The 17,251-nt window shown below is 41.5% G+C and overlaps 1 protein-coding gene across 1 annotated transcript; it reads left to right on the plus strand.

The window, feature by feature from the left end:
* The first annotated feature begins 8,333 nt into the window (after positions 1-8,333).
* On the plus strand, positions 8,334-17,251 carry LOC128641806 (cyclin-dependent kinase 5 activator 1). Its single transcript, XM_053694349.1, has 2 exons — positions 8,334-8,706; positions 15,989-17,251. The coding sequence occupies exon 2, from the start codon at positions 16,095-16,097 to the stop codon at positions 16,974-16,976; it is 882 nt and encodes a 293-aa protein (XP_053550324.1). The 5' UTR covers positions 8,334-8,706; positions 15,989-16,094; the 3' UTR covers positions 16,977-17,251.

The raw sequence follows: 17,251 nt of genomic DNA on the forward strand, positions 1-17,251 counted from the left end.
CTTATCTATCCATGATTTATCCTCTGATCTATAAGGATAATTAATATATTGCTGATACACATGCTGTAGAATCTGTTATCAATTGACAGATAAAGTTTTTTCAAAGGTACCAGACATATTGTGGCTTTGAAACTGAAAATACACATATTTGTTACAACATAAGCAGTATTACCACTCTGTCACTCATATTATTTGCATATTCTCCCACTGCCACTTAGAAGCCCAGAGCTGTCAGTCTAGTAGATACTGAGGAGACTTAGCAAAATCCGTTGCTCCCCCGTTGCATGTTGTCATCTAACTCTAGCAGGCTTTAAAAAACACTTCACTATTTAAAAAAAAGAAAGAAAAGAAAAAAAGGGAAAAAAAAAAAAAAAAAAAAGAAAAAAAAAAAAAAAAAAGGGAGGGAAAAGAAAAAGGAAGGAAATGCACTTAAAATTTTTTTTTTTTTTTTTTTGGTCTAGATATACAATATTATCTTTTTTTTTGTTTTAAACATTTTCTGATATCACCCCCCCTATTCAGGGTATTACACGTTTTCTTATCAATTTTTAGGCACAATAACACTAAGAATCACTCACTTAATGGAAAAATTTGTCACCCAGGTGAAACACAATTCACCCATAATGCCTGCCAAAACTAAGGACAAAAAAAATAAACTAATGGAGGTTAGTTCAGACTCCTCCTTAGAAACCCAGATAAACCCTCTCGATACACAATCATTGATAACACAGCTAAGTCAATTGTTTATACCCCAATTTGATGTTATCAAAAAAGACCTATCAAATATTACATCAAGGCTTGAGGTAATCTCCTCAGAAGTGAAACAGTTCGCTTCTAGAATCACTGAGGCTGAAACCAGAATTTCAGACTTAGAAGATCTGGTAAACACACAAGAAAATATATTACAAAAACAAGATGACAAAATCTGTAATTTACAAAATATTAATAATATTAGAATTGTCGGTTTACCCGATACCCCAGAATTTGAGGACCTGCTGCACTTTTCCTCAACAGTCCTCCCACAAGCTTTAGGGTTCCCCCCTCACCTTCTCCCCCTGTCAATAGAAAGAGCCCATCGAATAGGCCCCAGAAGGGTCAATCAAGATGGATCACCTAGAAATAGAATCTGTATCTTTAAAACCCTTAGATTTCAGGATAAACTCCAAATCCTCAAACTATTTAAAAAACTAGAAACATTCACTATAGCAAGCAAGAAGATTCTGTTATTTCAGGATTTCTCTAATGAAACCGCTCTCAAGAGAAAAAGTATGGCCCCCTTCTGTACCCAATTGATTAATAAAGGAGAAAATGCACGTATGGTTTATCCTGCAAGGATTATAATATTGAAGGAAGGTAACAGGATATCTCTTGGCTCTGTAGAAGAAGCGCAGAAATATCTTTCAGATGGCTCCTAATGTAAATTTTAAGTTCAGTATTTTATTTGTTCTGTTTTTTCTTGTGGTTTTTTTTTTTTTTTTTTTTCCATTCTCTCCTTCCTTTCCTCTCTCTCTCCCTCCCCCTATCCCCCCCCCATCCTACAGTCACCAGCTGTTGGTATATATATGTGTGAATTCAAATATTCCTATTTTGGTTGATGGCCTCTACTGGATTTAACCAAGTTGAGGAATTTAAGCTCCTTTCCTGGAATGTAGGAGGAATAACCTCAGTAATAAAACGTAAAACAGTTATCCAAAGACTGGGGAAATTAAACCCTTCAATTGTTTTCCTACAAGAAACCCACCTTAAAGATGTTGAAATATCTAAACTTCAGTCTAAATGGGTTGGGGAAGTCATAGCGACCCCCTGCGCCTCTAGAAAAAATGGTGTTGCAATTTTAATTAATAAAAACTTGACTTATAAGATTTTGAACATAGAAAGGGACCCAGAAGCTAGATTTCTCTTAGTACAAATTCAAATCCATGAGGCCAGAATATTTTTATGCAATATATATGCTCCTAACAAATTTTCATCCAAATTCTGGAAATTAATCCAGTCTAAACTATTTCCCCATATTAACCAAAATGTTATAGTCGGGGGTGATTTTAATATGTCTCTATCTGCTGATCTTGATAGATTTGACACTAGAAACAAACAAGAATATGATCGGCAAGCTAAATACTTCAGATCCTTTTGTAATAAGATGAAACTTGTTGATATTTGGAGAATTAAAAATCCCGACTCTCGGAAATTCACTTGTGAATCCAAAACATATAGGACATTTTCGAGAATCGATTATATTTTAATATCTGAATCTCTATCTATATTTAGGTTAACCCCCCAGATACACGATATTGCCATATCGGACCATGCTAGTATATCGATCCTGTTTCCCTCTCTGAGTCAACATAAGAGTAATAATCTCACGTTCTATTTCCCTAAATATTTGTACAATAACCCCAGATTTAAGATCTGGCTGAGACAAACCTGGAGAGAATACTGTGAAAACAACATAACCTATATTAATAAAATAGAGATTTTCTGGGAAACTGCTAAAGCAGTCATAAGAGGAGAGATAAAGGCTTATTTGAGTACCATAAAAAAGAAATCGGCCGCACAAGAGACACTATTAGCAAACCGAATCAAAATTGCCTATGAAAGGTATAATAATCTGCGTAATGATCAAAATTGGAAAAAATATATTGAAGCTAGGCAGGAAAGGGATATTGTAATAAAGCAAAAAATTCAAGAGGTAGAAACAAGAAATAATCTTCTTTTTAAAGGCTTTCATGGCTGTTCCGCTAAATTCCTAGCCAAATTAACCAGAAATAGGAAAAAGAAAAATTATATTTTGGCTATAAAGTCAGGGATCCAAAGATACTCGGACCCGAATAAAATTGTTAATTTTTTCCATACTTACTATCAACAATTATATACTGGAATAGAACCAGACACAATCCAAGAAGATAGGTTTTGGTCCAGGATTAACCTTCCGAAAATGTTAGACACAGACATAGCAATATTAAATGCCCCTATAACCCAAGAGGAAATTAGAAAAGCTATAACCAAGACTAAATTAAACAAGGCAGCGGGTCCCGATGGTATTCCAGCTGAATTCTTCAAAATTTTGTCGGAGGAAATAGTAGAGTCTCTGGAAAAACTTTTTAATAATTATTTCACTAATGATCAACCAATTTCAAAAAATTTTACTGCTGCAAATATTTCCCTAATCCTTAAAAAAGATAAAGACCCGGAAGACCCTGCGTCTTACAGACCTATATCTGTCCTTAATACAGATTACAAAATATTAACTTCAATCATAGCTTCCAGGCTCTCGATTTCTTTCAATAAAATAATACACCCCGACCAAACAGGCTTTATGAGTTCTAGGAATTCCTCAAAAAGTATCCGCAAAGTTCTAACATGTATAGATTACATGTATAATACTGATCCAACACAACTTACACAAGCGAAACAAGATAAAGCCCTAATTAGCCTCGACGCCGAAAAAGCGTTTGACGCAATCGCTTGGAATCACCTATTTAGAGCGCTCGAACAATTTGGCTTTAGAAATCAATTTATTCGATTCATACACAATATCTATAGAAACCCAATCTCATATCTTTTAGTTAACTCTAATGTCTCTCCCGCGTTGACATTAGGTAGAGGTACTAGGCAAGGCTGCCCTCTCTCGCCATTTCTTTTTAATATAGCTCTCGAACCATTAGCAATTTGGCTTAGAGACATTATTAGCGGTATTAGAATTGGCCCACAAGTTTTAAAACTTCTAATCTACGCAGATGATTTACTGATATTTATAGGAGATCCTGTCCAAGAAATTCCTGCTCTCTTAAATAGCCTAAGTATTTTTAGCTCATTTTCAGGTTATAAAATCAATTAAAAAAAAAGTGAACTAATGTGGATTAAAAAGGATAGCCGTGCTAAGTTTAACTTCCCGTTCCAAATATCGGAAACACTTAAATATTTAGGCATTTATATTCATCCCAATCCCAATTGCTGGTATAAGTTAAATTTTCCTCCTTTGATAAAGAAAATTCAAACTGATCTAGAAAATTGGACCTCTCTACCTATATCGATATCAGCGCGTGTTAGCCTTATTAAGACAATCATATTTCCTCGGCTATTATACCCACTTCAGAACCTACCTTTACTGATCCCTGCGACAGACCAACATAAATTATATTCTCTCTTCTCCAGATTTATCTGGAAAAATAAGAAACCACGTATTGCACTTAAAAAACTAATGAATTCACTTGATTCCGCGGGACTAGCGTTGCCAAATATACAATATTACAATATCGCCTGCTTAGCCAAAATCGCCATAGACTGGTTAGCGGACACAAATATCTTTTCATGTTCGATAATGGAAAATTATATGATAACTCCCTTTTCTGTTAAAGCCAGTTTGTATTGTCCAGCAAAGGAGTTACCCTATAATATCAAGGGATTGATAACTATAAATAACATTATTAGAGCCTGGCAGAAATTTTGCTCAATTACTGGTGTTGATTACTCTTTTTCCGAATTACTCCCAATAATTGGAATGGTTGATTTTTCCCCTGGTTATTCTCAGGTAACCTTTAAGAAATGGGCGGATAAAGGACTCATTAATTTATACCAAATTTTCCATGAGGATGGCTATATATGTTCATTTGAGTCTCTTGTTACGCAATTTGACCTCTCCAGACAGGATATGTTTGCTTATTTTCAGATAAGACACTATCTCAATAAACATAATTGGGAGCTGGATCGATGCCTAGCATGGTCTGATATCAAAAAATGTATTCTGAAATACAAAACGGGATCAACTTCAATTTCTCTTATGTATGACATTATGCTCAATAAGCAGAATCTACTCAGTCTTAATGATATCTCTGCTTCATGGTCACAAGATTGTCCAAACTTGGAAGACGGAGAATTAAAGGCTAGTTGTACTTTAGTAAATAAATGTCGAATTCCATCCAGCTGGAAAGAGTCTCACTTTAAAATCATAAATAGGTCATATATAACACCTGTTAGGCTGGCAAAAATGTATAGCTCACAATCTGCTAAATGCCCCCGATGTACATATTTCAAGGCAGACCTTTTACACATGTTTTACTATTGCCCAAAATTAAAACAATTGTGGAACAAACTTTCCATCTGGTTAAAAATACACTATGCCACCGTAGTCTCATTTAACTCAGAAAATATCATCTTTCTAAATATCCATGTCAATGATTCTCCTTTGAGATCAAAAACCCTAGTATCTATTATCATGTTTATTAGACATCTCATCACAAAAAATTGGAAATCAAAGTATGTACCCTCCTTTGCTATGGTTACGCAAGAGATACAGAATCAAATAATTTTTGAATCTTTTCACCTTAAATCCACTAATGAAAAAAAAATAAAAAAGTTCATTTTGGACTGGTTACCCATAATTAAGTCCTATACCTTATCCATCCAAAAAAGTATCTTATCCCCATTTTTAAGCTCAGATAGTTTCGCAGATTTTGTATTGCATGGTGAATTTCCGGCTTCATGGATTTCCAGTTATAGGGAATAGGAGTGCTATGAACCAAGATAACGATCATTCACAATGATGGCTTCGGCGCTGGCTGAGGGGGGTGGGGGTGGAGGGGGGGGGCGGGGGAGAGAGGAGGAACTTAATTTACCTTTCCTTTTTTTTTTTTTTTTTTTTTCTCTTTTTATTTTGTCTGATAGGGAAACTGAACTAAGTAAGAGGTAAAAAACTATTTTTCTTTTCTTCAGATCCATCAAGTTAAAATGATGAGCTCTAGACTGTTAAGTTATTTACTTTTTGGGTCCTTATGGCTTAAGTGTATTAAGCTAAGATGATATTTATGTATTATAAACCTCAATTGTGCCCTAATGGTTATTATTGCTCGAGTTAGTCTACACTATTTGAGTTATGATACTATGTTCAGTCATCTTTTATCCTTGCAATATTAAGTGTAGTTTTTTTATTTAAAGACGACCGAAAGACATAGGTTACTAAGTTCAGCTCATTAATATAATAATATAAACGGTCAAAGTCTGTTAATATAATGTGTATGACATTAACTCTTTTTTTTTCCTCTTTTGTATTTAATGTACATATATTTGTATCTTTATCAAACCTGTCATTTTGCCCTGTGTGGCATATTTTTATTTGAGATTTGTTTTTGTCTTTTCTGTTTTTTTATTTTCAATAAAAGAAAAATTACTTTAAAAAAAAAAAATACTAATGTGGGTCAGATATGTGGATGATGCTCTTGTCTTGTGGGACGGAACCATGGAAGAATTTAATGAGTTTGTCCATATACTTAATCACAATGACAGGAACATCATCCTCACATCAGAGACAAATACTAAGGAACTAAATTTTCTAGATATCACCATTAAAAAAGAAGGGCTTAAAATTGTCACAGAAAATTTCAGAAAAAAGAGTGCTACAAATAATATTTTGCATGCAGGAAGTAGCCATCCGTCCCACTTGATTAAAGGGATTCCATATGGACAGTTTCTCCGTCTGAGGAGAAACTGTTCCTCTCTAGCCAAATTTCATATACATGCAGCCTTGATGAAAAATAGGTTTCTCCAAAGGGGATATTTAAATAAATGCTTAAAAAAGGCACTCTGGAAGGCACAAAGGACCCCGAGAGATGTCCTTTTGTACAGTAAGAAGGTGAAGTCAGATGAGGGCCAAATTAGATTTATTACTAAGTTTAATAATCAATGGCATAAAATTAGATCAGTAATGAATAAAAACTGGCATATACTGACTTTAGATGACAAAGTCAGAGACATTATTGATGAAAGACCATTAATGACGGCCAGAAAAGCACAAAGTCTGAGAGATATGCTAGTGAAAAGCCAGTTTTCAAGGGCCGCTCTAATTCTGATTGGCTCAGAAAGGACAAAGGGATAAAAGGTAGCTACCCTTGTGAGCACTGTGTTTATTGTGCCCACATGGATAGCACCAAGCAATTCTCTACCCAAGAAGGCAAAACCTTTGATGTCAAATGTTTCTTCAATTGCCAATCTGAAGGGGTAATCTATCTCCTTCGTTGCTCATGCCCGGTCTTTTACGTTGGCAAAACCAAAAGGCTAGTAAAGGACCGGGTACAGGAGCATTAGGATGATATCCTTCATTCAAAAGATACCAATGTGGCAAGACACTTCGGTACCTTCCACAATGGTAGCGTGGATTCCTTGAAATTTATCATAATAGATAAAGGCATAACAAATGGCAGGGGTGGTAATAATGAGAAGGTGTTATTGCAAAAAGAAACAAAATGGATATACAGGTTAGGTACTAGATACCCAGCAGGTCTTAATGAAAAACTTGAGTATGCTAGTTTCCTATAATTGGAAAAATTATATATCTGCAGAGTATATGCCATAACATAAAGTGTGCCCAAATTAGGATGTGATAAGAGCTTTGGAATGCTAAGGAATTAAGCAGGACCAATGTAAAACGTTTCTTTCACAATCCTTCAGTAGTTTTACTGGCTAACTTTATGTACAGGGTTAACATGTGAGTATAGCTTTAAGAGATTAAATCTTTAGTATGTGGGAGGCACACCTGGGAAATTTCAGGTGAGCCCTTATAAGAGGAAGTCCGGTGAGGACTCATTTAAGCCCTGATGAACCCCTGTGACACACACTTGCTGTGGGGGTGAAACGGTCATTGGTAATGTTGTGTTTGTTGCACTTTCTGTGTTTACCAGGAGTATGTCGACTAAGCTCCTGTATACATGAACTATCTATGGTCAAACAAAGGACTTTAGCGTGAATGCAGTCCTATATCTTTAAATGGATACCTGTCTAACCTCTTGCTAACTTGCTGAGTGCTGACTAGAGAACGGGTGTGAGATCCCGTGGTGCACATAAACCTGATGAAAGAGGGACTGTGTTGTGTTTGAATATCTGCAATCAGACTGCCATGCAAGCGTGAGCTGTATCATCTGTGGAACGCATGCAGATGGTGGTCTCATTTCGTCTCTATCCTACTGTCTGCTGAGTGGAGAAAGCTGTGGGGGCGTCTTTAGTACATCTTGGTAATAACCTCTATCTGCGGTGATCAGCTCAGGGAAGCCTGGTTCTTTCTTTGTGCGGCTAAGTGCAGGTACAGCTGATTTCTTCACTATGTGTGGAAAGTATTTTTCAAATATGAGTTGCAGGCACAAATTCCTATCATAAACCCACTGAGAAACCGAATTCAGATCTCAGACTGATGAAGATTGGTTTATTTTAGATCGTTTTAAAACAAATATATGTGCAGTCAGAATTCTCTATATGTGGGAGTGAAATTCTAAATGCAACTCCCTCTATACTGAGAGAAACCTTTCAATTATAACACAGATAATAGAGAAGATGATATTCTAAACGCATTGCAAGATTTCACAAAAGGGCGTGGTCAGTCGTGGTGGGCGGGGAAATGTGAGACAAGTCTCTGCTAATTCGATGCTTTTCGCAATACTTGCTGCGAGGTCTAGAAGCGCAAGTGAGTGACGGGCTCTGAGCAATTAGTTCCACAGACTGCTGCCCGCACCACAAGTCCACACATACGGCTTCCAACCCTCATCCAAGCTGCACCCGGAGTCACGCATGATAATGATTATTATGGGCTTTAGTCGGCAGTAGTTACAATTCTTATCCTGTGGATTTCATTTGCATTCGGTATCAAACCACATCAGCAATACATTGAGGGTAAATCAGCTCAGTTCATCCTCGGAGCCCTTTGCAGGACCTTGGACAGAGGTGGGTGTAATGAGACATTGTTTAGCTAAATTATAAGAGGGTCTCTGCCTATTAGGTGGTAGATCTGCCTATAAATGAATGGGGGTATACATGCTCTGTCTGAGTGTTCATATCCGAGGGGAAGGTATTTGATATACACCTCCCAAATAGTGACTGCAAAACAATTAGCTAGTGAGACCCGAAAATGACAGCAGTGTGAATTTTAATTAAAGGGTGACATCTACATGAACAATAAGAACCTGCATACAGCATAACATCAATTGCATCAGTACAATGTGGTGCTTCCCGTTCCTCATAATATACTATTATCATTTATTTGCATGTATAATTGCTATATAATGACCTATTAGTCATATAGGGTTTTTTTAATACTATGTTAATTTAGCAAAATTATTTTAGTGGCAGATATTTCTCCTGAATGTAGGCACTTATGTTTAGGCAGCTGCAAGAGAACAATATATAGCAGGCAACGGCATGTTTTCTTAATGAAACTTATAGATTTGTATGCATCCATCTATATATTAATCATCTAGCTAGCTAATCATATTTACACATTTATATATGGTTATCAGTTTTTTTTAAATGTCACCTTCTCAAATTTCATACATGGTTTATTATATTCACTGTATGACACCCACCTCCATGTATTGGTGCATGCAGGACCTATATATAGGGTACACACAGTAAAATCTAGCGGGGGCACTAATACTTGTGAATGCAAAAGACCCTACTAATCAAATTGACTTATATGTATACAGTAATCTAGTTTTATTTATCTATCTATCATGGGAAACCATCTCTACAGAGAGAGGGATCATCACAATTTAAAGGGGGGCACACAGTGGGAACAGCCACAATGAAGGAGGGACAACTGCCAGCCTGGCCCACTCCAGAGCCAATAATGATTTCATGCTATTGCTCCCCCATTTTCTTCCACATCATAAGCCCCATCCACTGCTTGCAATCATAGAATGCAATTTACATGGCTCAAGATAAATGTACTGGTTTAAGATTTATTTCCCCCCACCATTGATTATGGACAGAATTGAGTGAATGTTTAAATATATAGTACTTTGTGCTATGTCTGCACATCCTGTCCCTGACACATATAATGACAATATATGGGATAGTATAAAGAATGGTATAGCTACACAAAGACAAACAATAAGTACCATCACAGACAGATCCATAATTCAAAACATGCAGGTGATATATAGCATAGGTATAAAGTTCAAATCCCCACTAGAGCCTAGAGGTGGTGCGCTTTACACTACTCCAGAGCCTAGAGGCAGCGTGCTTTACACCACTCCAGAGTCTAGAGGCAGCGTGCTTTACACCACTCCAGAGTCTAGAGGCAGCGTGCTTTACACCACTCCAGAGTCTAGAGGCAGCGTGCTTTACACCACTCCAGAGTCGAGAGGCAGCGTGCTTTACACCACTCCAGAGTCTAGAGGCAGCGTGCTTTACACCACTCCAGAGTCTAGAGGCAGCGTGCTTTACACCACTCCAGAGTCTAGAGGCAGCGTGCTTTACACCACTCCAGAGTCTAGAGGCAGCGTGCTTTACACCACTCCAGAGTCTAGAGGCAGCGTGCTTTACACCACTCCAGAGTCTAGAGGCAGCGTGCTTTACACCACTCCAGAGTCTAGAGGCAGCGTGCTTTACACCACTCCAGAGTCTAGAGGCAGCGTGCTTTACACCACTCCAGAGTCTAGAGGCAGCGTGCTTTACACCACTCCAGAGTCTAGAGGCACCGTGCTTTACACCACTCCAGAGTCTAGAGGCACCGTGCTTTACACCACTCCAGAGTCTAGAGGCGTGTACTTTACACCACTTTAGAGTCTAGAGTTGGTGTGCTCTACACCACTTTAGAGTCTAGAGTTGGTGTGCTCTACACCACTCCTGAGCCTAGAGGCAGTGTGTGCTCTACACCACTCCTGAGCCTAGAGGCAGTGTGTGCTTTACACCACTCCTGAGCCTAGAGGCAGTGTGTGCTTTACACCACTCCTGAGCCTAGAGGCAGTGTGTGCTTTACACCACTCCTGAGCCTAGAGGCAGTGTGTGCTTTACACCACTCCTGAGCCTAGAGGCAGTGTGTGCTTTACACCACTCCTGAGCCTAGAGGCAGTGTGTGCTTTACACCACTCCTGAGCCTAGAGGCAGTGTGTGCTTTACACCACTCCTGAGCCTAGAGGCAGTGTGTGCTTTACACCACTCCTGAGCCTAGAGGCAGCGTGTGCTTTACACCACTCCTGAGCCTAGAGGCAGCGTGTGCTTTACACCACTCCTGAGCCTAGAGGCAGCGTGTGCTTTACACCACTCCTGAGCCTAGAGGCAGCGTGTGCTTTACACCACTCCTGAGCCTAGAGGCAGCGTGTGCTTTACACCACTCCTGAGCCTAGAGGCAGCGTGTGCTTTACACCACTCCTGAGCCTAGAGGCAGCGTGTGCTTTACACCACTCCTGAGCCTAGAGGCAGCGTGTGCTTTACACCACTCCTGAGCCTAGAGGCAGCGTGTGCTTTACACCACTCCTGAGCCTAGAGGCAGCGTGTGCTTTACACCACTCCTGAGCCTAGAGGCAGCGTGTGCTTTACACCACTCCTGAGCCTAGAGGCAGCGTGTGCTTTACACCACTCCTGAGCCTAGAGGCAGCGTGTGCTTTACACCACTCCTGAGCCTAGAGGCAGCGTGTGCTTTACACCACTCCTGAGCCTAGAGGCAGCGTGTGCTTTACACCACTCCTGAGCCTAGAGGCAGCGTGTGCTTTACACCACTCCTGAGCCTAGAGGCAGCGTGTGCTTTACACCACTCCTGAGCCTAGAGGCAGCGTGTGCTTTACACCACTCCTGAGCCTAGAGGCAGCGTGTGCTTTACACCACTCCTGAGCCTAGAGGCAGCGTGTGCTTTACACCACTCCTGAGCCTAGAGGCAGCGTGTGCTTTACACCACTCCAGAGCCTAGAGGCAGCGTGTGCTTTACACCACTCCAGAGCCTAGAGGCAGCGTGTGCTTTACACCACTCCAGAGCCTAGAGGCAGCGTGTGCTTTACACCACTCCAGAGCCTAGAGGCAGCGTGTGCTTTACACCACTCCAGAGCCTAGAGGCAGCGTGTGCTTTACACCACTCCAGAGCCTAGAGGCAGCGTGTGCTTTACACCACTCCAGAGCCTAGAGGCAGCGTGTGCTTTACACCACTCCAGAGCCTAGAGGCAGCGTGTGCTTTACACCACTCCTGAGCCTAGAGACAGCGTGTGCTTTACACCACTCCTGAGCCTAGAGACAGCGTGTGCTTTACACCACTCCTGAGCCTAGAGACAGCGTGTGCTTTACACCACTCCTGAGCCTAGAGGCAGCGTGTGCTTTACACCACTCCTGAGCCTAGAGGCAGCGTGTGCTTTACACCACTCCTGAGCCTAGAGGCAGCGTGTGCTTTACACCACTCCAGAGCCTAGAGGCAGCGTGTGCTTTACACCACTCCAGAGCCTAGAGGCAGCGTGTGCTTTACACCACTCCAGAGCCTAGAGGCAGCGTGTGCTTTACACCACTCCAGAGCCTAGAGGCAGCGTGTGCTTTACACCACTCCAGAGCCTAGAGGCAGCGTGTGCTTTACACCACTCCAGAGCCTAGAGGCAGCGTGTGCTTTACACCACTCCTGAGCCTAGAGGCAGCGTGTGCTTTACACCACTCCAGAGCCTAGAGGCAGCGTGTGCTTTACACCACTCCTGAGCCTAGAGGCAGCGTGTGCTTTACACCACTCCTGAGCCTAGAGGCAGCGTGTGCTTTACACCACTCCTGAGCCTAGAGGCAGCGTGTGCTTTACACCACTCCTGAGCCTAGAGGCAGCGTGTGCTTTACACCACTCCTGAGCCTAGAGGCAGCGTGTGCTTTACACCACTCCTGAGCCTAGAGGCAGCGTGTGCTTTACACCACTCCTGAGCCTAGAGGCAGCGTGTGCTTTACACCACTCCTGAGCCTAGAGGCAGCGTGTGCTTTACACCACTCCTGAGCCTAGAGGCAGCGTGTGCTTTACACCACTCCTGAGCCTAGAGGCAGCGTGTGCTTTACACCACTCCTGAGCCTAGAGGCAGCGTGTGCTTTACACCACTCCTGAGCCTAGAGGCAGCGTGTGCTTTACACCACTCCAGAGCCTAGAGGCAGCGTGTGCTTTACACCACTCCAGAGCCTAGAGGCAGCGTGTGCTTTACACCACTCCAGAGCCTAGAGGCAGCGTGTGCTTTACACCACTCCAGAGCCTAGAGGCAGCGTGTGCTTTACACCACTCCAGAGCCTAGAGGCAGCGTGTGCTTTACACCACTCCAGAGCCTAGAGGCAGCGTGTGCTTTACACCACTCCAGAGCCTAGAGGCAGCGTGTGCTTTACACCACTCCAGAGCCTAGAGGCAGCGTGTGCTTTACACCACTCCAGAGCCTAGAGGCAGCGTGTGCTTTACACCACTCCAGAGCCTAGAGGCAGCGTGTGCTTTACACCACTCCAGAGCCTAGAGGCAGCGTGTGCTTTACACCACTCCTGAGCCTAGAGGCAGCGTGTGCTTTACACCACTCCTGAGCCTAGAGGCAGCGTGTGCTTTACACCACTCCTGAGCCTAGAGGCAGCGTGTGCTTTACACCACTCCTGAGCCTAGAGGCAGCGTGTGCTTTACACCACTCCTGAGCCTAGAGGCAGCGTGTGCTTTACACCACTCCTGAGCCTAGAGGCAGCGTGTGCTTTACACCACTCCTGAGCCTAGAGGCAGCGTGTGCTTTACACCACTCCTGAGCCTAGAGGCAGCGTGTGCTTTACACCACTCCTGAGCCTAGAGGCAGCGTGTGCTTTACACCACTCCTGAGCCTAGAGGCAGCGTGTGCTTTACACCACTCCTGAGCCTAGAGGCAGCGTGTGCTTTACACCACTCCTGAGCCTAGAGGCAGCGTGTGCTTTACACCACTCCTGAGCCTAGAGGCAGCGTGTGCTTTACACCACTCCTGAGCCTAGAGGCAGCGTGTGCTTTACACCACTCCTGAGCCTAGAGGCAGCGTGTGCTTTACACCACTCCTGAGCCTAGAGGCAGCGTGTGCTTTACACCACTCCTGAGCCTAGAGGCAGCGTGTGCTTTACACCACTCCTGAGCCTAGAGGCAGCGTGTGCTTTACACCACTCCTGAGCCTAGAGGCAGCGTGTGCTTTACACCACTCCTGAGCCTAGAGGCAGCGTGTGCTTTACACCACTCCTGAGCCTAGAGGCAGCGTGTGCTTTACACCACTCCTGAGCCTAGAGGCAGCGTGTGCTTTACACCACTCCTGAGCCTAGAGGCAGCGTGTGCTTTACACCACTCCTGAGCCTAGAGGCAGCGTGTGCTTTACACCACTCCTGAGCCTAGAGGCAGCGTGTGCTTTACACCACTCCTGAGCCTAGAGGCAGCGTGTGCTTTACACCACTCCTGAGCCTAGAGGCAGCGTGTGCTTTACACCACTCCAGAGCCTAGAGGCAGCGTGTGCTTTACACCACTCCTGAGCCTAGAGGCAGCGTGTGCTTTACACCACTCCTGAGCCTAGAGGCAGCGTGTGCTTTACACCACTCCAGAGCCTAGAGGCAGCGTGTGCTTTACACCACTCCAGAGCCTAGAGGCAGCGTGTGCTTTACACCACTCCAGAGCCTAGAGGCAGCGTGTGCTTTACACCACTCCAGAGCCTAGAGGCAGCGTGTGCTTTACACCACTTTAGCCAACGCTTGGCAATGCACATATTGATGTGAGGCTTTTGTAAAGCTGCTCAGCCATGGAAACCCATTATATAGTGTATATTAGGGATGCACCGAAATTTCGGCCGCAGAAAGTTTCGGCCGAAAATGGCATTTTTGGCTATTTCGGTTTTCGTTTTTTTAGCCTGTTATTTTTGGTAAAATTATTGTATAGCATGCTTCAAATTTGATGCTAGCCTAGAGCTGCTGTTTAAGTTTATTACTTGACTTACTGTTCTGCATATGAGTTTTCTAGAACTATACTTTATTTGGATAATTAGTATAAAAAAAAACCTGTTAAATATGATTCTGTTACATAAAACTAAATAAAGAATAATACAGTATATTGATATTTATAATTGTTTTAAGTAGGGATGCACCAAAATTTTGGTCGCAGAAACATTTTGGCCGAAAATGGCATTATTGTTTGCCTGTTTTTTTTTTTTTTTTCTTGGTAAAATTATTGCGTAGCATATATTTGTTTTAAGATATTTTTGTGCAATTTTAGTGTGTTACTTTCAATAAAAGTGTGGGATTTTTTTATTGGCTCTAATGATGCAAAAAAAAACCCAAAAAAAAATTAATTTGAAAAAATACATTTTCGGTTTCGGTTTTCGGCCAAGTGCATCCCGGATTTTCGGATTCGGTCCAGAATTTCCATTTCGGTGCATCACTAGTGTATATGTCCCTAATTGGTATCAGAAGAGATGACCTCCAAGACAGTGGATATTTTTCGACATAGTGACAGTGACTAGTTGTGTCTGCTTGAGTAACTGGTTTTGACTGGCTCCTCCAAATAAGGCAAATGGTGGGTGGAGTTTGGTTATATAAAACAGTTGCAGTAAACAAGATGTTAAAGGGAAAGTAAACACTTTGAAACTGTAATGTAACATGCTTCATTATGTATAGGAAAATATATAATCTTATTATTTATTTTGCCTCCTTTTCTTGTAATTTAAAGGGACATGAAACCCAAATATTTTCTTTCATGATTTAGAAAGAGCATGCAATTTTAAACAACTTTCCAATTTATTTCTATTATCTAATTTGCGTAATTCTCAATATCATTTGTTGAAAAACATATCTAAATAGGCTCAGTAGCTGCTGATTGATGGCTGCACATAGATGCCTTGTGTGATTTGCTCACCCATGTGCATTGCTATTTCTTCAACAAAGGATATCTGAAAAATGAATCAAATTAAACAATAGAAGTAAATTGGAATGTAGTTTAAAATTGTATTCTCTATCTAAATCATGAAAGAAACATTTTGGGTTTCTTGTCCCTTTTAGTCTGAAATTTTTTCAATTTTGAAGTCTCATAGTGCACATGACAGACTTCACAAGACTAACCCTGCACTACATCTGTCCCTAACTGGCTTCAGCAGAGTTGAGAAGATGAGTACTGTAAAACAATCTAGTAATTACAGCGATTACTATCACTTTAGCATAACTAAGCATGGTCTTAATTGATTGTATAGTTCACACTGTCATTATAATGTCTAAATTGACTACAACTACAAGTAACATCTATTCCCCTCTTCTTTAGGCTCTGCAATCAAGGAAGTGGAATGAAGCCCATAATCTGTATCACCCTTTAAAATAGGTCAAGTTCACATAACTGAGAAGCTCCAGAGTAAATCCTAACTGCAATCATGGGAACCGTCCTGTCATTGTCTCCAAGCTACAGGAAAGCAGGCTTGTTTGAAGGTGTCTCAACTGGTGTAGGCCACTACACAGCTGTCCAGAACAGCAAAAATGGGAAATCTCTTAAAAAGTATCCATTTATATCTGCCTTTCCATGGAAACGGCTGGTGGCAGCATCTTCCAAAAACAGACAAGCTAAGAAGTCTCAACCCAACAATAGTTACCAGAACATAGTCACCTACCTCAATAACAAGAACTTACATAGCTCCCTCTCTTGTGCCAACCTTTACAGTTATCCAGATGAACCTCAAGACTGCCCACCCAAGATAGATGTGTCTTGTGTCACTAAAACTGAGCCACCTCAGCTGGAACAATTGTCTCTAAATCAAGTATTAGTGCAAGCATCCACTAGTGAACTGCTCAGATGTTTGGGAGAGTTTCTCTGTCGCAGATGTTACAAATTAAAACATCTTTCATATGCAGACCCAGTTTTGTGGCTGAGAAGTGTAGACAGATGCCTCCTCCTTCAAGGGTGGCAGGACCAAAACTTTATCACCCCAGCCAATGTGGTTTTTCTCTACATGCTTTGTCGGGATGTCATATCATGTGAGCTTGCTAGTGAGGAGGAATTGCAAGCAGCATTATTGACTTGTGTCTATCTGTCGTATTCATACATGGGCAATGAGATCTCCTACCCACTGAAGCCCTTCCTGGTGGAAAACTCAAAGGATGACTTCTGGGACCGCTGTTTATCTGTCATTGGGCGTATGAGTCCCAAGATGTTGAAAATTAATGCAGACCCTCAGTTTTTCACTCAGGTCTTTACTGACTTGAAGGGAGAAGGAGAACTGGAGGACAATAATCAGCTTATAATAGGACTAGATAGATGAAAACAAATATGAACTGAGGACGTCAGAAACAGATTAAGTAATATGAACCTTTATGCCTTGCTGGGAAAAGGCAGAGAGAGTGTAAATACTTCTAGTTTACCAGTTAAATGCAGTGCTATAGGTGTGAAATAGTTGCAATACAATTCTCTGCAGCTGTCCAGAAATGTCGTACAGTCCAAACAATACTTAGCTCTAAAAGAGTTGAAATGCAATGTTCTGCAGAGTTCTAGGCAATCATTTGGAAGGATCTTGTCACACAGTTTATAATATAATGT

This window comes from Bombina bombina, chromosome 1 (assembly GCF_027579735.1).
Source record: "Bombina bombina isolate aBomBom1 chromosome 1, aBomBom1.pri, whole genome shotgun sequence".
In the NCBI taxonomy this organism is placed as follows: domain Eukaryota; kingdom Metazoa; phylum Chordata; class Amphibia; order Anura; family Bombinatoridae; genus Bombina; species Bombina bombina.

Coding starts and splice junctions, on each gene's coding strand:
- LOC128641806 (XM_053694349.1), top strand. CDS start 16,095: ATGGGAACCGTCCTGTCATTGTCTCCAAGCTACAGGAAAGCAGGCTTG.